The sequence below is a fragment of the Lipotes vexillifer genome, unplaced genomic scaffold, assembly GCF_000442215.2.
Source record: "Lipotes vexillifer unplaced genomic scaffold, Lipotes_vexillifer_v1.1 scaffold771, whole genome shotgun sequence".
Lineage (NCBI taxonomy): Eukaryota > Metazoa > Chordata > Mammalia > Artiodactyla > Lipotidae > Lipotes > Lipotes vexillifer.
The window spans coordinates 818,412-839,521 of record NW_006774099.1 but is presented as its reverse complement, the minus strand read 5'-3'; the positions used below and the strand labels follow the sequence as shown (position 1 = coordinate 839,521).

The 21,110-nt window shown below is 48.6% G+C and overlaps 1 protein-coding gene across 1 annotated transcript in view; it reads left to right on the top strand.

The window, feature by feature from the left end:
• The window catches only part of ME3 (malic enzyme 3), a 197,959-nt gene that overhangs the window by 171,651 nt on the left and 5,198 nt on the right, over positions 1 to 21,110 (top strand). The window contains exons 7-12 of the mRNA XM_007448838.1: positions 4,356 to 4,465; positions 16,679 to 16,776; positions 17,275 to 17,388; positions 19,023 to 19,128; positions 19,714 to 19,856; positions 20,406 to 20,579. Coding sequence (XP_007448900.1) covers positions 4,356 to 4,465; positions 16,679 to 16,776; positions 17,275 to 17,388; positions 19,023 to 19,128; positions 19,714 to 19,856; positions 20,406 to 20,579 — 745 coding nt within the window. The remainder of the gene's footprint in view (positions 1 to 4,355; positions 4,466 to 16,678; positions 16,777 to 17,274; positions 17,389 to 19,022; positions 19,129 to 19,713; positions 19,857 to 20,405; positions 20,580 to 21,110) is intronic.

The window sequence follows — 21,110 nt, the reverse complement described above, 5'->3', positions numbered from 1 at the left end:
AGGGGACTCACCCAGGACTCAGAGCTTATATCAGAGACAGAAGGAGAATACGATTTTCCTGTCCCCCAGTTCAGCGTTTTCTTCAGCACATGGCACTGTTTTTCTCATTGGAGAAAGAAACCTAACTTTAACATCTGCTTCACTTTATGTTTTACAAAATCATATTGCTGTTAAAACTAAACAAAATTCTGGCGTCAGATAGAGCTGGATTCAGATTCCAGCTCCACCCCTTTCCAACTGCAGGAGAATAAATAACCCCGGGGGCAAATAACTGACCGTCCTTTAGCTCAGGATTCCTCCTCTGAAATGGCACCCACCTACTTCGTAAGGTCATGGGAAGATTAGTTGAGATAATTCATGCGAAGAACTCAGCCTGATGCCCAGCACCATCGATAACCATTAGCTGTTTTTGTTACTGTCATCATTAGTAGAAGTATTTTCATGAATATGTAAGGCAGTTATAATTAACATTTAAATTGGTGTTATGATGAAAGTCCAGCATCCTGTATTTGGATATACATGGATGAATTGAGAAAAGGTTTTTTGTAACCTAAGCTTTTAAAATTTTCATTTTGAAATTTTTTTGTTCTTAATTGGCTTTTAATTAGTTTAACAAGTTGGCAGGAAAACTCACACTAGATTTCCACCAACTCCTTCATGTACCCAGCTCTTCCTGAAACATTTACTGAACAGCTACAGTATTGGTTTATCATAGGTGCTCAGTAGATGCTTTTGGGTGGATGGATGGACAGGCAGATGGATGGGCAGAGGGAATGGATGGATGATGGATGGATGGATGGATGGATGATGCAAATAGAGCAATTGAAGTAACCACCCTTGGTTCAGACTGGATAGTTAGTGGTGTGGTTTTGTGAAAAGCCGTAAGTCAGGAGCCAAGGGACCAGGAAAAAATGGTAAAGGGCCAAAGGTCTCACTGGAGATGAAGAAGAGGTATAGTGGAAGTAAGGGAGGTGGAAGGAGAGGCTGTGGTCAGAGACTGAAATGCACAGTGTGAAATTTTAGCAGGAGTGGCTCCTGGTGACGAAAGGTCCAGGGAGCAGCCATGGGGAGGGCGTCCAAGGTGGGTAGGGGTCCTGGAGGTCATTAAGTACAAGGAGGTCAAGAAACTCTTGAGTCTAGGTTACTGGATGGGAGATTCACATAGCCTTTTATCCAATTCCAAGTTAGGATTAAAGTGACTTGAATGAATGAGATTTTACTCTGTATCTCATCAAATTCCTCCCTGGGAAGGTTCTCTTATGTGAAACTGAATTTGCCATGAAAGAATAATAGTGCACTGAACAAAGGTATTTATTTATAATCCCTGCCTTATTTTTTAACCTAAGGGTGGTGTTGCTTAAAGGTCAAGTGTGTGTGTGTGTGTGTGTGTGTGTGTGTGTGTGTGTGTGTGTGTGTGTGTAAGAGATACAGAGTGAGAGAAAGGAGAAACGATGTGCATCACATTGTTTTGTCGTCTGACCTTTTCAGCATTTTAGCTCCAGGCCAGTGCCAGAGCAACACTGAGAGTCTTGTGAGGATTCTATATATCAAAAGGTCACCGACAACCAAAGACATTCTGTTCCTCCTTCCCCATCCAAATACTTGAAATTCACACCCTGAACAAAAATTCACAGTAAATGTTGGTTTGGTGAACATAGCATTATAATTGTGCACTGAAGGGTTTTTTATTTTTAAACCATTTTTATTCATTGTACAAGGAGAAAAGGGCTGGATGGTGGGTCAGGAGACACTGCAAGCTCCCTACCACTACCCACACCAGCACTTGCTCTGTGACTGGGAATAAGAATTGTGGCCAGGATGACACGTGTTTAGCACTTTACAATTTAAAAATCACCCCCAGCTTTTAATCCTCACCACAGCCGCAAAGTAGGCCAGGCAAATATTATGCCCATTGACAGATGGAAAACTGAGGCAGAATAGGGAAGCGAAGTGACACTCGGTTGCAGTGGCAGAGCCAGGTCAGGCCCACGAGCCTCCTGACCCAAGCCCAGAGCTCAACACTGGACTGAGGCAACTTGCTGCCTCTCCATTTCGGGCCCTGTGACATGAACCTGTCTCCAAATCCCCCCACCAACAGCTCCAACTGGAAGGATCATGGTAGGAGCAAATATTTGCCTGCCCACTGGCATTTCTACTGTACTTTTTTTGCTTCCTGCCTTTTCTGGTGGTGCGCTTCCTTTTACAACAAACCTCTATAAACAGGTTCTGAAAATTACTGAGCTATGTTTGTCATGCAGATGTACTCAGGGAGTATGTAAAGTAATCATTTTAACAAAAGGAATATAGATATTTAAAATTTAATACTAACTACGGGAAGAGTGTCCATTGTGTAAAACATAGTTTATCTTTGGATTCAATGTTTGTCTTTGGTTTTACAAAGTAGTTTGTACTTTCAGTATTCTCTACATAATATAGTCAAATGCAGAGCAGTTGAAATGCATCCAAAAAATGGGTAAATTTTCTGAAAAGAAAAAAAGGATATGCCATGCACAAAATTCAGAGGTTGGAAAAAAATGTGTTCTGGGCCACTTCAGTGCTACTCACCCCCTCAGAGCCACCAGCCTCATCAGACAGATGCCCCGACAGTACAGGAAGCCCACCACATGTGGGCCCCAGCCACTTTTCCCAACAAGGTCGTACATCTTTCTTTCCACAGCTGGTCCCCAGCTGGTCCCAGGCCTCCAGTTCACACAGTTGGGAATGGCAGGCACGTCTCCCTACCACATGCCCAGACTCTCCGTGCTGATCAATCAGGGCATTTTTTTCTCAATGAACATGACCACAGATACTGTTGGTCACAAATTGGTCCATGAGATGAAATCCTTTTTCTGCCCATGGATTAAGTAATTTTTAATAATTCACATCACACTTCCTTCCAGAAAGACTCCAATAAGAGACACAGTACAGGGCTTCCGTGGTGGCGCAGTGGTTGAGAGTCCGCCTGCCGATGCAGGGGACACGGGTTCGTGCCCCGGTCCGGGAAGATCCCACATGCCGCGGAGCGGCTGGGCCCGTGAGCCATGGCCGCTGAGCCTGCGCGTCCGGAGCCTGTGCTCCACAACGGGAGAGACCACAACAGTGAGAGGCCCAATGTACCGGAAAAAACAAAGAGAGAGAGAGAGAGAGAGAGAGAAAGAGAGACACAGTACAATCCAAAAAAGCAGGATCAAAGAGCCAGAATCGAGTCAGGGGAGGGTGTGTGCAGAGAGCCTCGGCTGAGGAAACCTACTGTTAAAGGGCAGGAGACAGCTCTCAGCTTCCTGACGCCCAGTGTTAACAGGAAACACAGGTTACCAATCCAGTCATTTTTTAGGAAACACAAACTTTTTCCTGACTTTGAAATCTAGAAGGCAGTTCTAGTGTAGATTTTAAATAAGACAGAAAGAGAAAGACAAATGCCATACTATTCCACTTTTATGTGGAATCTAAAATATGGCACAAGTGAACCTATGTATGAAACAGAAACAGACTCACAGACATAGAGAACAGACTTGTGGTTGCCAAGGGGGAGAGGGTTGGGAGAGGGGTGGACTGGGAGTTTGGGGTTAGTAGATGCAAACTATTACATTTAGAATGGATAAACAACAGGGTCCTACTACTGTATAGCACAGGGAACTATATCCAATCTCCTAGGATAACCTTAATGGAAAAGAATATAAAAAAGAATGTATGGGACTTCCCTGGTGGTGCAGAGGTTAAGGATCCACCTGCCAATGCAGGGGACATGGGTTTGAGCCCTGGTCCCGGAAGACCCCACATGCCACAGAGCAACTAAGCCCGTGCACCGCAACTACTGAGCCCGTGCTCTAGAGCCCGCGTGCCACAACTACTGCAGCCGGCACGCCTAGAGCCCGTGCTCTGCAACAAGAGAAGCCACCGCAATGAGAAGCCCGTGCACCGTAACGAAGAGTAGCCCCTGCTTGCCGCCACTAGAGAAAGCCCCCGCGCATCAATGAAGACCCAACGCAGCCATGAATAAATAAATAAAAATTGTTTTTTAAAATTACATGGGAATTATTGTCAAATGAGTAATAAATCTTCAAAAAAAAAAGAATGTATGTATGTGTCACTGAGTCACTCTGCTGTACAGCAGAAATTAACACAACATTGTAAATCAACTCTAGTTGAATTAAAAATAAATAACTAAATCATAATGGGGCAGGCAGAGCCAGGAGTCCAGGAGCCAGCCAGGCGGCATAAACCCCAGTGAATGAGGCATGCCACACCCACACCCACCCCTGGGCTGCACCGCCCTGCTCCCCAGTGCAGGCTGGGACCTGCCAGGCATCAGCTCGGGGAGGCAATCACATACTCTTTCCTCTCCCTCTCCACAGGTTTGGAATAAATTGCCTCATCCAGTTTGAAGACTTTGCCAATGCCAATGCCTTCCGCCTCCTCAACAAATACCGCAACAAGTACTGCATGTTCAACGATGACATCCAAGGTAAGTTTCCACCCCTCCTGACAAAGCCCCTGAGGACTAATGCCTTCTCACAAAGGCTCACCTGGGTGCCCAGGTGGGGCGGGGCCACCTCATAGCCGGTTTGCTGCCAGCAGCTGTTGAAGAAAGAGGAGTAAATCCAGATTCACTTTGCTAATTCTCAGCTCTGTGACCTTGGACTTGTCCCATAGCTTTGCTAAGTCTCAGTTTCTTCACCCATAAAATGGAGATGATTACTGCTTCAGAGAAAAGTAAGAATTTGGTGATTAGATATATGAAAGAAATTTTAAACAATGCTGTGATTTACTAGCTGGTTGAACATGGGCAGATCACATCTCTGAGCCACAGTTTCACCATCTATTCATTGGGAATGATAGTAACTACCTTGGAAGATTATTGTGAAAATTTAAAGAGCTAATATATGGAAAGTACCAGCGCATAGGACTCATCAGACCAAAGCATCAGTCACCGTAAAAGTGGCCTTCGCCAGCCACAATAGCTCGCTCTTGGATTTTCCAAACACAAGGCCTTCAGGAAAATCAGAGAATCAGGATAAGGCCTTCTCTTAACTTGGCTGGAAGGAGTGCTTCTCACAATGATAACCGAGACCCCGGAACATTCCAAAAGTCAATGGGAAGCATCTTCTAGTTCAGGGTCAGCTTGGCTCCCTGTTCTGTGGACCAGAAATATCTGAAGGCACTTGCTTCTTGCTGTGGAGATGCCAGCATGTGACACTGGAGTAGGAGGGGTGGCTTCTCAGCGATTATCTCACCTGATCCAGGAGTCCTCAGTAAGGAGCATTGCCAGTTATTCCTAGTATTTTATAAAGCCCAAGGGAAACCTTGATGACATGTAGGTTGTTATTTAACAAATGAAGTTTGGCAAGCAAGATCTTTTCAAATCAAGGAACCATGTCATGTAAAAAAGAACAGGTTGGTAGGGGACAGGTATTGGTCCCTGGGAGTTAAAGATGGGCCAACATTTTGCAGATGAGGCCCAAAGAGGTCACAGTTTTCATCAAGTGAGTAAGACAGACCTAGGAGGATTCAAGCCCAGGTTAAAAATAGCTAAGGTTTAGAGCTGAGTACTTGTTATTCATCAGGCAGGGTTCTAAGCACTTCACAGCTTAATCCTACCAGATATTACCAACCCTGTCTTATCTGTACTCCTGTGACCTCCCTCTGGGTCAGTTCCCTCTGGGTCAGTTCCCTCTGCACGTGAAAGCTCTGCTTCTCAGCTTGGGACAATCTTCCCCATCATCTTTGGCTCAGTAACTCCTACTCATCCTTCAAGGCTCAGCTCCAGGGTCTCCTGTCCCAGGGAAGGGACAGCCTGATTTGGATGCACACTGGGTGCCTCCACAGCCTCCTGTGCCCCCCTCTGTCAACTTTCTTACCACACTGTACCCCACATGCCTGCATTGAGTTGTCTGTCTCCCCAGGAGACAATAACCTCCCAGAGGCAGGAACCACATCTTTTCTCACTTCCCAGCCCCAGCACAAGTGCCTGGCACACTGTAGATGCTTCATTAATGTTTGAAGAATGAATGAACGAGGTCCACCTGCACAAATTGAGATTCTCATAAGCACCCACCTGTTCATGTGGGTGTGTCTACACTGGACACCTGCCCCCGAAGCCTCTCTCTTGTCCAGGTCGTCATACTTATACTCACCCAGAAATGCACCCCACATGTGCTCACACGCAGACATATATACATCTTCACGTGTGTACGCCCTCATGTGTACACACACAAAACTTCTTAAATTAAATCAATTCATTAGTTTTTAGGTCCTGCTGATACCCAGTTCCAGTAGAGTCTACTTCCCAGGCAAAGCCAGATGGAATGGTTTTCTGGGTCCCATGGCAAACAGAGGAGGAATTTCCCATTCTTTTCTCAGAAATGAGAGACTAAAGTCATTAAACTAAAATGCATGAGGAGAGCTGGCAAATCGTACTAGAATGGCGGGAGCCCTATAATATTGAGTCTTTGATCGGGACACCCTGACCGTTAGGCGTGGCCATGTGATTAACAGCACCGCCCAGATCTTCCTTCAAGAAAGGACTTGTTGCCCCAGCTGGCGGCAGGGCTGGCTGGAGCGTCAAGCAGACCACCGTCCTGCCCTGCCAGGACGGCATCACCAGGTGATCAGGGAATATAGAGGCTCAGCCATTTTGGCCCAGTGCAGGACAGCTCTGAGGGGACATTTAACTCCAGAGCTCCCCGAGGCCCTGGGGACCGCATCGCAGCTCAGCTTCTCCTGCTTCCACTCCCTCCCTGGCACAGGTGTGCTGGTCCCAAGGGCACCTCTTCATAACATTCTGAACACTTCACATCTCTCTGAATCTGCTTCCCAGGGAACCCAAACTGTGCCAGGTAATCCAGTTGGCATGAACACAGAGCTTTAGGCTAGAAAAGTGTTTTCCATCCACACTATTTCACAGCTTCCTTGCCTCACCCCCTCCGCCTGTGGGGAGGACGGACATTGCTGTCCACGTTACTGATGAGGCAACTGAAGTTCAAGGCTTAAGTTTTGCTCCACGTCCCACAGCCTAACAGGCATAAAGCTGGGGCTAGAACCTAGTCATTTCTAACTCGGAATTCACTGTCTGTCCATGATGTCGGGCTGCCTATGCTCCCTCGTAGGCGAGGCAGTGCCGTGAGTCTCCTTGGTGAGGATTAAATTCCGGACCCCACGGAAGTGTGGGTGTCACCGCTCTCCTCACCCCTCCCATCCTCTCCTCTAACTCCCACAGTTCACAGACCCTCACAGATGAGGCCTGGGGACGGGGAGGGGCTGGCCCACAGTCGCCAGCTGGCTATTGATGGGTCCAGAACCAGGAGCCTATGATGTGTACTCTCAGTGCTGGGTGGGCAATTAGCAGACTGGTGAGGAATTCCGGGATTAATGGGGCAACGTGGAAGATTAAGCTCATGCTAGAATTGACCCCCTTACCTCCAAATACAAGGTAGAGAGCAGAGGGAAAAGAAACATGAGACTACATAGCCACGCTCAAAAATAGAAAGGAACGCCTGCATGCACAGAATAGGAGAGAGCCGGGAGAAAGGGGACGGTGGGAGGAATCACAGAGGTGCGTGGTTGCTGGGGACAGGCCCGGTCCCCCCCCCCCGCCCCCGCAACAGGACTCGTGGTCAGGGAACACCCCAGAATGGCGGGGGATGGGACCAGGCTGCCCACATGAAATGAACACCAGCGCAGCCTCACGTCCTCGGTGGAATGAGGAAAGATACGACTAAAGGCCTCAGGGTCCCCACCAGACTGAGCTCTGTGAGGGCAGGGCCGTGCCTGGCGCTGAGCAGAAGCTCGGGCACAAGATTTGAACTGTCTCCCAGCCAGTCCTGCTGTTTCACACTCCTGGGAATCACCAACCCCACGTGGCCGACCACAGGGTTGGGCCTCTGAAGCCCCAGCACTGGCAGGTAAAGAGCTCCCCAGGGCTGCCATGGTCTCCTCTGCGCAACCCCCGCCCCGGCCCCGGCCCTACTCCCAGCTCAGACGGGTGGAAAGCCTCAGCCTCCCCAGGCTGGTTCTCGGTGAGCAGGGCTGCCTGTGCACTGACTCATCACTGGAAGCCTCTTCAGGAGTTCTGGAAAAGGCAGAGGCTCAAGTGACTTTTGTTGTTTCAGCTGGGATCACAGAAGCATCCCGGCTCTTAGTGGAAGAGAGAGAGACCTGGAAGGGGAACAGCGCTAGGAATGGTCATGCTGGAGGACTGGCCAGCTGTGTCCTCCGCAAGAAGCCAGGTCCAGGATACTGCTGGCCTGGTGAGCACAGGCCCCCGGCCTCCACGGCTAGCTGCCCACAGTGTGGCTGGCGACAGCAAAGCCCAGCTGGCCTGTCAGCTTCAGAGCATCCTCCCACCCCACCAGGCCCCCCTGGACCCGCACTGCCCTCAAGTCCGGCCACGTTCCCGAGAGCAGACGGCCAGTCAGGGTGCCTGTGTGGTGTGTCAGGCCATGGTCACCCCTCATACTTGCAAGTTTTCATCTGTGAGCCAGAGTGCTTAACAGTCAGATGTTGGACTGAGACAAGCCTAGGTCTGAATCCCCACTTTTCTGCTTTGGGGCTTTGGCCAAGTGGCTTAAATCCTCCCAGTCTTCTTTTCCTGATCTGTAAAATGGACACGATAGTATTCACAGCCATGAGGGATGCTCAGCCAGTACTGCCAGAAAGATCAAGATGCCTTTCTAAAGGCCAGCATTGATCCTGGCTGGATGGGCACTATGCTAACTCATCGTTAAGTGTTTGCATCATCACCCTTGCTTATGGCACCAGGTAGTTGTAAGGGCTGCAGTGATATAGCGTGGGAGCAGGCATGTAACCGTACTCAGTTCTGGTACCGGGTACTGATACCTCTGGTGCACAGGAGGCTCCCAACACATGTACCAGGGGGAAGGAGGAAGTGTTGAGACCCAAAACAGAGAGGCTTTGCTGGAGGTGAGAAGAGGCACCAGTGTGAGCGCAGGCCTGGAAAAGCCTGAGAAGGGAGGCAGGGGCCCACCTCACCTCTTTCCTCTTTCCACATCCAGCCTATTCTTCCAGCCCATTGAATTAGTCAGTTCTGTGAGTTTCCTGCCAATTCTGATTCTGAATGTGCTGGTCCCTCTGCCTAGAACCCTCTTCTGCTCTCGGCTAATTTCTCTTTGTCCTTAAGGACTCAAACCTCACCTCCCCCAGGATACCGCACCCAGGGCCAAACCTGTTCCGCAGGCCCCAGGATGACCCCACCCCTCCCCAGGGCCTGGGAGTGACACTGGGCAGTGGTCACCCGCTTTGCAGAATATTTCAAAGTTCCCCCGGGGCTCAGATGCCACGGTAGGAAAGGGGCAGATGGGGAGGAATGGCCCAGCTCTGAAGTCTGTCCAGCTGGTTTGTCCTGTTTACAAGACACCAGGGGTTACTTCCAGCTGTCAGCGGTCTGCTGCTCCTTTCCTACCACACACACTAAGCAGCAGTTCCTGGCCCTTCCCGTGTCTCTCCCACAGTGAAACCTCCCCCGGCCGCTTCAGCCTCATCTCTCCCCAGTCCCCAGAACCTTCCTTTTCACTAAGTCCTGTGTTCTGAGGCTGTTCTTCCCGTACAGGGCTTTCCCAGCCCTGACATTCTCGTGGGTCTCTTCTCACGTCTAATCCTGGCTGCTCTGAGACCTCCCCCTTAGCCTGTTGCATCAGTTAAATCCCCAAAGAAGCCAAGAAGATGGTAATTATTCCCTCCGGCGGCAGAATAGTCTAACCCTGCCTCCTTCATGGGCCGGGAACTGCCTTCTTGAGAGTCCAAGGGCTCCAGAAAATTCCCTTCAGGACACAGAAACAGGGTTGAAGTCATCTAGAAGGCCTTTGCTTGGTTTCCAATAAGGGGAACTTGAATTTTCTGAACAGTTATTCTGCTAACCCCTGTGCTCAAGACTGTTGTATTCATCTTCATAAATCTAAGGCTTCATATACCCATATACCCAGGGGAGCCCCGGAACAGGCTCTCAGTACACGCTCATGAACAAATGAAAGGCGGCCGCTGGCTGCTGTGGGAAGGTAATTCTGCAGATCATGAAAGTGGGCCGTAATCCTAGAGGATGCCCAGTCCCCCATGGCCCCAGGCCTCCACAGCCACCTTGGCCGGACCCTGCCGAGCCTAACTCCCTGTCCTTCTTGCTGCCTAAGACAGCAGCCTTGTCTCACCTGAGGAGCAGCTAGTTCTTTCCCTTTTCTCTGATAATGTGTGGTTTAGAATGGAAACTTCTTTAACTTTGTCAAACGTGACTATTTAAAGCAGAATAGAAACTACATTTTCAGTCCTTTTGTGCTATTTCCTGAACCTACAACCTCCAGTACTCAGTTTGCAGGAAATGCAATTATGGAAAGCTCCCTCTGAAAAGGAAAATTTGTTTTTCTTTCATCGTGAATGAGGAACAAACAGTCATGCTTCCAGCTGCCCTCAGCATTTACGGGCACGTGTTCTAACACATCCCTAGACCCCGGGCTTCTCCAGGTGGCTGCCTCCAGAAATCTCTGCAGCTTCCTTCCTTCCGCTCTATCTTTAAATCCCTAATACATTACCCAAGACCCTCCTCCTCAAAATGAAAGTTAATGATGGAGATAACTTTCTTTGCCACACTTTATAATATGGGATTTAAGAACTGCTGTTTTTCCTCTTGAGTTCTGGGCTGTGAATACGGCAACTTGCCACTTCGGAGGATGGCCTCAGAGGAAGATCCCAGAAAGGAGAATGAGAAGTAGCCAGCAAGGTAGCCAGGGAGCGTGGGGTTCCAGAAGCCACGTGCAGAGTTTCCCAAAGGAAGGAATGAACACCAGTATCAAATGCTGCTGAAAGGTCAAGGAAGAGGAGGGCTGAGGACTGACCACTGAACCTGGCAAGATGGAGGTGCTGGTGAGGTTGACAAGAGGCGGGGCAGTCGCCTGATGGGACTGGGTTTCAGGGAGACCAAGAAGAAAGGAAATAGAGGTAATGAGTATATTCAGCTCTTTAGAAGAATTTGGCTATAGAGGGAAGTAAGAAATAGGGTGGGAATGACATAGGGTCAAGAGGAGGCTTTTTAAGGATGGGAACTTGATGACATATTTGTATGCTGATGGCAGTGATCCACTAGAGAGGGAGCAGTTGAGGATGCAGGAAAAAAAAAAAGGGAGAGAATTACAAAACAAATTTCTTGAGTAGGTAAACATGGTGGGATCCAGCACACAGCCGGAGGTGGCTTTAGCTAAGAGCAGGGACCATTCATCCACGTAACAGGAGAAACAGCAAAGTATATGGACCGGAGGCAGAGGTTTTATAGAGTTGGTGGTGAGAGGATTCACTTCTCTCCTGGTCGTTTCTACTTTCTTTGAACTTCACTTTCCACTTCTGAAAGGGGAAAAAATGGGAGCTCAGTAGTACCTATTTCCTAGAGTTGCTGTGAAGATTAAATGAGCAAATAAATGCAGGCAAGTGCATACGTAGCATGGAGCCAAGGTCACGGGGAGAGCAATCAATAAGTGGCAGTTGTTGTTGTATCCTTTTGAAATTTTCAACTCTTTTCTACCAGATTTCCCAATGCTTTGTGTTTTCCACACCTTCCAGAGTCACAACTGAACAATTACATCCACCACCTAAGTTCACTTCCCTCCACCTCCACTACCACCTGCCCCTCAGGTCTCCCCCAGGGAAACCCCGTAAGGCCACTCCTGCTGCCTTCAACTCCAGAGTCAGGAAAGGCTGTCTGAGCTGCATAGACCAGGTAAGGGTGGAAGCAGCAACCCAGGTTTACCTGCTTTACTTCTAACTTGGTGACTAACAGGCAGAAGCCACTGCCTCTCTCTGGCCTCAGTTTCCTCATCTGTACAGTTGTTGGATGTCACGCTCTCCATCCAGCACTGAATTTCTGCAGGTAAGCTGTTATTCAGCCTGTAGGTTGTAACCACAAAAGATACTTGACATCCAAGAAGGAACAGACCCATCAAGAATGCAGTGTCTTTGGGAGGTTCTCTGATGAAATATCTTTGGCGCCACCTGGTGTCGTATGCTTTGTACAGCTCCTTTCAGGAGGCAGAAGACTGTCGTGAAATATAATAGAATCAGATGCGGGGAAAAGGTGCTCTCTGTCCAATGGAAAACTGGAAACAGAAAACGGAAAGTTCACTCCTGCTCCCACCCTGCAACCATTAGTATTTTGTAGCTCCTTTCGGATTTTGTGTGTATATTTTGTTACAGTTAGAATCATAGTATGTAGACTGTTGAATGTTCTCTTCCTTCCAACTAACTCAGTGAAGCATGATTCAGGGGTTAAGAGCACATGCCCTAGGGCCCGATTCCCTGAGTTCAAAGCCTCACCCTGTAGTGTGATCTTGGACAACTCAGCAAACTGCTCCGTACCTCATTTTCCCAATCTGTAAAATGGGGATGGTGATAGGATTAAGTAAATGTCTTTACATTAAGACATAAAGCACTTAGAACAATATGTGACGTTAGTTAGTAACTTCATAGCATTTTCTGTGTTGCTACACCATCTTCATAAGGAATATTTTTAATAGCTTCAATATCCTACTGAGTGCCTACACTAGCTAATTTACTTAACCATTGCTCTTTTGTTAGGTGTTTGTTATTTCCAGCCATTCTACATTATAAATAACACCGTCATAAATATCTTACCACATACCTTTTGGATTTTTTCATACATAGATTCCCAGAAATAGAAGCATGAGGTCAAAGGGCAAAAACATTTTATGCCTTTGGTCTATATTGGGAAATAGGTTTCCAAAAAGGGTTGTAGCTCTTTAAAATGGAATGTGTGCTGAACTTTGCCCTTTTCATTGCTCCCTCACCAGCCATAGATAGCATCAGTTTCTTTGATTTGCACAATTGTAATGACCATAAACAGTCACACTTTAATTTCCTTTTCTTTGACCATCATAGAGGCTTATCGTTGCCAGTTGCCATTACTTTATTGTGACTCTGTGAGGGTCCACACCAGTCGTTTTAACAGACATAAAGAACTGCGAATTCTGCATTAAAGAACTGAAAAGCCAGAAAGAAACACTAAGGATCTGCTACCACCCCTGAGGCTGGGGGAACGCAGGGAAGACAGGTGACAGCTGGCTAGCGTTCATGCCTCTGAGGGGCACGTGCTACGAGGCTAGTTCTGTAAGTGACGGACAAACAGCAAACTGGATTCAACTGCTGCTTGTGGAACAAACTGCTGCTGTAAGATAAAAACAACCAAGGCCATGGAGTTGCCAGATTTAGCAAAAGCAAAATGCAGATGATGATCAGCTAAATTTGAATTTCAGACAAATAACAGTTTTTAGAATATTTATGCTAATATTGCATGGAACACACACTAGAAAATTATTTCTTGTTTACCTAAAATTCAAATTTAACTGAATGTCCTACATTTTTACCCAGCAATCTTACAAAGTAGGAATGATGCTGGAAAAACTGTTCTTTCCCTGCCCATCTAGTCTTTCAGTCGCCCTCTGGCGCCCCGTATTGGCAGAGCCCACCATAGGGCCAATTGGTAAAGCTGAAAAGTGGTTTGCAGACAAAGGAGAAACGATTATCCAGTAATCGGCAGAGTCCACCCTTCTGGCTGTTCAGCATCCATACATACCGTCCTGCACATTGGTACTTCCAGACAACAACAACAAACTCTAACAAAATGCCTAATAAAATGCAACTATCTTTCCAACAAATGAAGACATTCTCACCTTCTCCCTGAAATGGGGAGAGGCAAAGTGTCTACAGTTATTTGCCAACTAAAGAATGTCACTCATCATCTGGTTCTACAAGAATGAAGTCACTAGCCACTGCAGTCACCGACCTTCAACACACCCTGGAAGGAGTTCAAGGCAGAGATCAGGCATGAGGCACTCTGTGCTCTGGGAATAACTGGCAGAACAGGCCTTCAGATACTTAGATATTTTCAGAAGATTTTATGAGCCCGGTTTCTTGCATCTTCTCACATCTAGGAAAACACTAAAATCATTAACGGAGACATCCACTCCTCGTGACGAGCAACAGCCTTCTTGTAACCAGCAGCAACCTTTTGCTAAAATGTGTGCTTGATTGCACGTACGCCCTTCACCAAAATCACATATACACTGACACCCACACCCCTCTTCAGAGCTATCTGAGGGGCTGTCTCCTGGGCTATAGTTCTCATTGTGCCCCAAATAAAACTTAACTCACAACTGTCACACTGTGCGTTTTTTTTGACATATTTATCTCTGGAAGATAAGTCACACCACCCATCTCTGGGCAGGACTAACTACTCTTAAATCTCAGTCACAGTCACATTTGAAAACTCTGTTATCTAAAGGCTAAATTGTAGAATTAACCTCCAACAAAACTTCTATAAAATAACAAGAGAAAGGAGAAGGGAGAATAAATTAGCTAATACGAACCATCATCCGTAATCACATGATAATCAAGGAAGAAAATTTGCATGGCTGCTACATTCCTCATTTCTGTAACCTGTCATGAAGCCATAGTTGATGTTTATGAATTTCTTCCTCGGTCTCCCATTCCATGTTTTCTTGTCATCAGACAAGACCTTAGCTTGCCAGGGTTCCTTAATAGGATGACCCAAACCTTCATTCCTGAAGAATCTGCATCCTCAGCAGCCCTGCCTCTCTTTAGTTGCAACAGTGTTTATTAATATTTACTCTTGAGCACAGGAGTACTAAGACACACCCCAGAGGATCCCCTAGGCGCAGATACAGTCTTCCCTGTCCCTAGCGTCCCCTTGGTTCTCAGGATGAATAACCACAGCCAGTAAAGTAACCCTCTTCTTTGCCCGCTGGTTTTGTGGCAAATGGCCAGGTGGCAGTCTCAACTTCCAAGTCCACAGAACCATGTTGGGAATCCTAATGGAAGCATTTGTCTCTTTGGAACCAAGACCTCCAATCCAGAGAGCACAGAATTGAAGAGACAGGAAGCAAAAACCCTGCAAGTGATTCATTAGGTGAAATGGTGAGAGGAGCCATTCTCACTTCATTCTCACTTTGATTTCCAGACCCAAGTATTCTGGCTTGCAGAGAAAGAGCACAAGGTATTGTTTGCTAAGTTTGCTAAGTCAAATCACATATTGCATCCTATAAGATAGAACCGCACCATCTCCTCAACTGAGCCTTAAGTCTTCAGGAGCCCATCCTACTGATCTATCAGGTCATCTGCTCCTGGGTGGTTGAGTACATGTTAAGACCACTGAGTTCCGTGGGTGTGAGCCTATTGCTGCACTTCTATTAATATGAAATGAATTCCTTGATTAGAAGCCTTGTTGCCTGGAGTATATCAGGATGGTGACTAGGCATTTCAGACATGCCCAGATGACGGCACTGGCAGAACATTATAGACAGGGAAAGTCAAGCCATATCCAGAAGCTATGTTTATTCCAGTGAGGACACATCTCTTCCCTGCCTCTAATGGAAGGAGTCCAGTGTAATCATCCTCCTGCCGGGTAGATAGTCCTCCTACGGCCGGACGGTGCCGTAGCAGGAGCTCCACATTGGTCTCTGCCATTGACAGCTCAGTCATTCAGCAGTAGTAGTAGCAGGCAGCCTCCGTGAGGAAGTCCATGCATAGCCTCCATCCCTGCCACCATGGCTACTCTATATGGAAACTGAGCAAACCCTAGATGGCGTGGGAAAGATGCTGACTGACATGCACAAGCCGTGCCATTTTGTCCACCTGATTATTGAGAAACTATTCTCATTCTGCCCTTTGGTGAGCTTTCACATGGGGCACAAATATCTTCACACCCTGTACCTATTCAGAGAAGTCCATTCGCAAACCCTTCCCTAGACTTCCTCATCACCAGTCTTACTGTTTGGTTCTTTCTAAGTCCCTGACCATCTAGCTAAACCATTAACAACTGCCCACAAATCATGGTAGGTCTAGCCATCTCTTGGACCAAAGTGGACAACAAAATTTACAACGGGAGGTCATGTCCATTGGGAAGATTTACTTCACTATTTCCCTTTAGGGTGACCTTTGATTAGGGCTGTGAAACTGCAACCGTACGCTTCTGGTTGATGCCAGCATACTGTTAAGAATCATCTGTAAACCAAGCCTGCTGTTTCCTCCTTGGTCAGCTGGTCATAGGAATTCCTAGTGAGGCCTTAGGTGTGGATTGAGGGAGAGGAAGAATAGTTGTCAAACTAGTCTGAGCCACCTGCTCGTGCAGCTTACCTGTACCTTCAGGTGTATTCAAGCTATCTGATGCTGGCTATGCTACTGGGCACACCCAACCTTATGACTTGCTGGATAAGACAAGCAGCTCAGGTCACATGGTCATGTAATGTTTCATGGTTAGTTTGTGGCCTCATTTTTAATATGTTTTTATCCACTTACCCCTTAAACAAATCATTCTCTGAGGCTCACACTTCTTTTTGGCTTCCCTTGTATTTGTCCTTGTTGTTTCATTTATGAATGATGGTGGTAGCAGCACCCGACCCTCTGACCCTCTCTCCCAGGGTAACAATCCAGGAGCTATTTCTCAAACTAACAGTTATCTGCAAAAGAGTGCATGGAGAGTATCACGCAAAAGAGAGCTGCTCGACAACCTGCGTGCCTACAGGGCTGACCTCTGTAAGGGTGAGGGAAAGTCGCTTGTTCCATCACAGGTTCTAGGTGTGGGGAACTCTGCCAAGGGTCTTGGGGGTGGGACCCGGTGGCCAGAGGGTGATCTCCGTCCACTCTGTTGCAGGCACAGCCTCCGTCGCCGTGGCAGGGATCCTGGCTGCTCTGCGAATCACCAAGAACAAGCTCTCCAATCACGTGTTTGTTTTCCAAGGTGCTGGTGAAGTAAGTGCCGTCGGAGGCTCTCTGCTGTTGTTCCAGTAGGAGAGTAAGAATGGGTGGAGGGGCTTCCCTGGTGGCGCAGTGGTTGAGAGTCCGCCTGCCGATGCAGGGGACACGGGTTCGTGTCCCGGTCCGGGAAGATCTCCCACGCCACGGAGCGGCTGGGCCCGTGAGCCATGGCCGCTGAGCCTGCGCGTCCGGAGCCTGTGCTCCACAACGGGAGAGGCCACAACAGTGAGAGGCCCGCGTACCGCAAAAAAAAAAAAAAAAAAAGGGTGGAGGAGGCGCAAGGAGGAGCGGTGTTCTGGGCTTCTGAGGAGAGGAAACAGCACAGATGCCTTGTGATCATTGCAGCTGCCCAGGCCCCAACATTTGGGTGTCTCAAGGCAGGGACTTAACTGGGCCTCCTGGGAGTAGTGGAGGAAGAAACGAGGATCTTGGTGAAGCATCTGATAAAATCCTGAGCAGCTTTTGCCTTTTGTCTAAACACCCACATCGCAGGCAGCCATGGGCATCGCCCACCTCCTTGTCATGGCCCTAGAGAAAGAAGGCGTACCCAAGGCAGAGGCCACAAGGAAGATCTGGATGGTGGACTCCAAGGGTCTCATTGTCAAGGTACTGTCGGTCTGGAGACCTGGAGGTTACCTGATATCTACAGCTATTGGAACTGGACTGGAAGAGATCTCAAGGGGTAAACTGCTCAGACAGAAGAGAGAGCAGAAGGAGGGCAGTGTCCTAATCCCCAAAGCAAAAGATTCATCCCAAAGTAGCCTTAACTGCTCTTGTCCAGAAGCTTTGAATGTGCTTGCAAATGTGTGTACGTGTGCTCTTTCCAGTGTCATCTCCCCCCACGTCCTGCCTTGTACTCACCTCTAGCCATGTTGAATCATAGGTTGTCCAAAAGTAGCATGCTCTCTCTCTTCTACGTCTTTGCATGTTTTGTTCCTCTGCCTGGAATGCCCTTCTCTTTGTCCACACGCCCACTCACAGCCCTCAACCCCATCTGTTTCCTCCCTGTCTTCTGTTACCTCCTTCAAGCAGCTTCCCTGAGCATCTGGGTCTCAATTAGTTCCCTGTGTTTATGCTCATGTAGGCTTCCGTCCTTCATATATTACACTTATCCCAATCTGTTGCCCTTTTACTTGCCTCCCTCCCTGTGAGGGTGTATAGTCTTGATGTCAAGGTCCTGCATGTGATAAGTACATAATTGATGTTTGAGGTATGAATGAAGGAATGAATGAGAGAGACAGTCCAGCTTCTGACTGCAGTGTGGTGAGGGGCACAGTTGGGTGACCTCCTTCCTCAGGACTTCACTCAGAGCCCCATATTTTAATCCTGAGATTTCACTAACATAGACTGTGACAGTGAGAGTCTAAAAAAAGACAGAGATAGGAACGCGAGGCTCTCATCCAAGAATAGTGGAGAGCCCCCTCAGAAGCAACAGACCTTCCTATTTTTCCCTATAAGGGCAGATTCCCACCGGAAAGAACTGGGACCTGGAGATTCCTCCTTCTGCCCCAGATCATTCCAGAGCATGGTCCAGGCACATGTGGAGGCTGCCACAATTGCCTCTTTCCCATGTTTCAACATCACCTTTGCTCACCCCATTGAGCTCACCCCTCCTCAAAGATCTCTCAAAGCTGGTGTTTTCACTCTGGTTCTCGTGAGGCCAGCTGACCCAAAGGAGTCATCAGAAACATTGACCAGCCTGTCACCCACTGACTCCTATTTGAAGAAATGGAAGGAATCTGGACCCCATTGGGAGCAGATAGCCACTACAAGCCTGTCCTGGATCTCAGCTTATTATTTATCAGGAGGTTAATGGCTCTTGTCAAATACATTCAAATTAGCACCCTGACCCTGGGTGACTCAGGCCCCCATCCCTCAACTGGGCCTCTGTGCTACATGTCTTGGGGCCAAGAGTCTTGGTCCAGACTCACGCATTTCCTCAGAGCCTTTCTGTCCTGGCCCAGGAAGCCATGACCCCAGCAGCTCAAAGAAAGGCCTTACAGGTTCTCCATATGTGGTTTGGATTAAAGAAAGAAATACACACACACACACACACACACACTTAAAATTCTTAGGTTGCATCGTAGATTTTGATCAAAAGGACAGGGCCCAAGGTTCTGACAGCTCAGACCAAAGCGCAGGGCTCTGCAGGGAATGCTCTTAGAGTACACAGATGCATCCAGGCACTGCCCAATGGTTCTCACCACCACAGCTGTATCATGTTCTTCCTTTCCCTGCAGGGGAGGAGCCACCTGAACCATGAGAAGGAGATGTTTGCCCAGGACCACCCTGAAGTGAACTCCCTGGAGGAGGTGGTGAGGCTGGTGAAGCCCACGGCCATCATAGGTAGGAGGAGGGGCAACCCACTGCCCAGCCCAGCTAATCCTCTGGACTTGCAGGTGAAGACTGAGGCTCAGCAAGGAGGCATAAGCAACCCTTGGAAACACAGCTCTTTCCCCTCATTTCCAATTCAATGCTACAAAACTTTTATTGAGTTATTACTGTATAAGAACCATAGAACTAAGGCACCAAGCTGGGCTGCGTGATGCAGAATTATACAGTAAAGTGGAAAAGCACAGGCTGGTCTCTCTAACCAGGATGACATGAGCACTCCTCCCCCAAGGGGGGGACCCTGGCATCACTCCCTGTCCTGCGGGAGCAGTCCACTCTAAAGGACAGTGGCCAGGCATGCTTCACAGGTGCATCTTAACTGAGCTGGGGCCTGAAGTGGACCAGTGGAATTAACAGGGGGTCTCAGCCAACTCAAGCAGGGAGACCCTTTTCTCCTATCCTCCCTCATCCCTATGGCAGATGCCATCCTCAAGACTCCTGAGCCTTCCGTGTTGTACCTAGTTCCACCACCACCACCAGGAGAGGAATGGGGTGTATATAAAGAGTAGGCACCCCACTATCTGCCCCTTTTCCCCGTAGGTGTTGCCGCCATCGCAGGAGCCTTCACGGAGCAGATTCTGAGGGACATGGCCTCCTTCCACGAGCGCCCCATCATCTTTGCCCTGAGTAACCCCACCAGCAAGGCCGAGTGCACGGCTGAGAAGTGCTACCGGGTCACCGAGGTCAGTGGGGAGTCCTTCCTTCCCCGGGCTGAGAGGACATAGTAACAGTAACCATGAGCAACCCTACGAGGGTGAAAAAAATCCCCACATTGCTGATAAGCAAACTGAGTTTCAGAAAGATGAAGTAACTTGCCCAAGGTCACAGAGCTAAAAAGGAGTGGAGCTGGCCCTCAAACCCAGGTCCGGCTCCAAAGCCCAGGCTCTTACCAGTAGGCTTTACTGCTCAGGGTTCCCCTAACATAGAGCTCTGACCAGAACTCGAGGTGCTTGTGGACTCTAGGCCATTTGCATACCTGGCTTGCCCCTCTGGGGAGGTGACAGGTTAAAAGCTACACCCTCCCCGTTCTGTGGTTTTGTAGCTGCCAGGTAACTCAGTGGGAGCTGAGCTTTCTGGTCAGATGAACAGGTGTGCTTTCACAATGCTGAGCACAATGCTGAGCATTTAGCAGAAGATGAGGCAGGGGTCAACTTTCGGGAGATACGACTAGGCCACCATGACCCCTGAAACCTAGCTCCAAGCTCTGTCTCTGGTTTTCTTCCTGCCCCCAGGGCCGAGGGATCTTTGCCAGTGGAAGTCCCTTTAAAGGCGTGACTCTGGAAGATGGCAGGACTTTCATTCCCGGGCAGGGAAACAACGCCTACGTGTTCCCTGGAGTGGCTCTGGGAGTCATCGCAGGCGGGGTCCGACACATCCCGGACGGGCTCTTCCTCCTGACAGCAGAGGTATTGCTGTCCCCGCTGCCCCGAATACACCCCAGAGGGCCTGTGAGCTCCACTAGCTCCTACACCGGGTCCCCAAAGATTCCTTCTCTCGTTTCTTCTACCTACCTGCCCCAATCCTTCAGTGGTTCCCCAGAGTGCTTGAATGTCAAGCTTCTCTCAAGATCGCCTGGAGGCTCGAACTCCTCTGAAAACACACACAGGCTTTTTAAGGCAGGGGCGGCGGGGGAAGGAATAGTCAGTGGGAGGGGTGCTGGCAGGAGGTGCTGGCAGTGAGGGCACATACCTTGTACTGCACCCTGTCTCCCAGCAGAACCCGTATGCATGCCAAGAACGGAGATGCCATCAAAACCACCTGAAACCGTGGGCTCACCGACCGTGACAAGCAGTAGATTTTTCCAGCCATGGGTCTTGGCCACGTTACTGGGTAACTGGTAGCAAAATAAGCCCCACTAGGGTTTCCCTGGTGGCGCAGTGGTTGAGAGTCCGCCTGCCGGTGCAGGGGACACGGGTTCGTGCCCCGGTCCGGGAAGA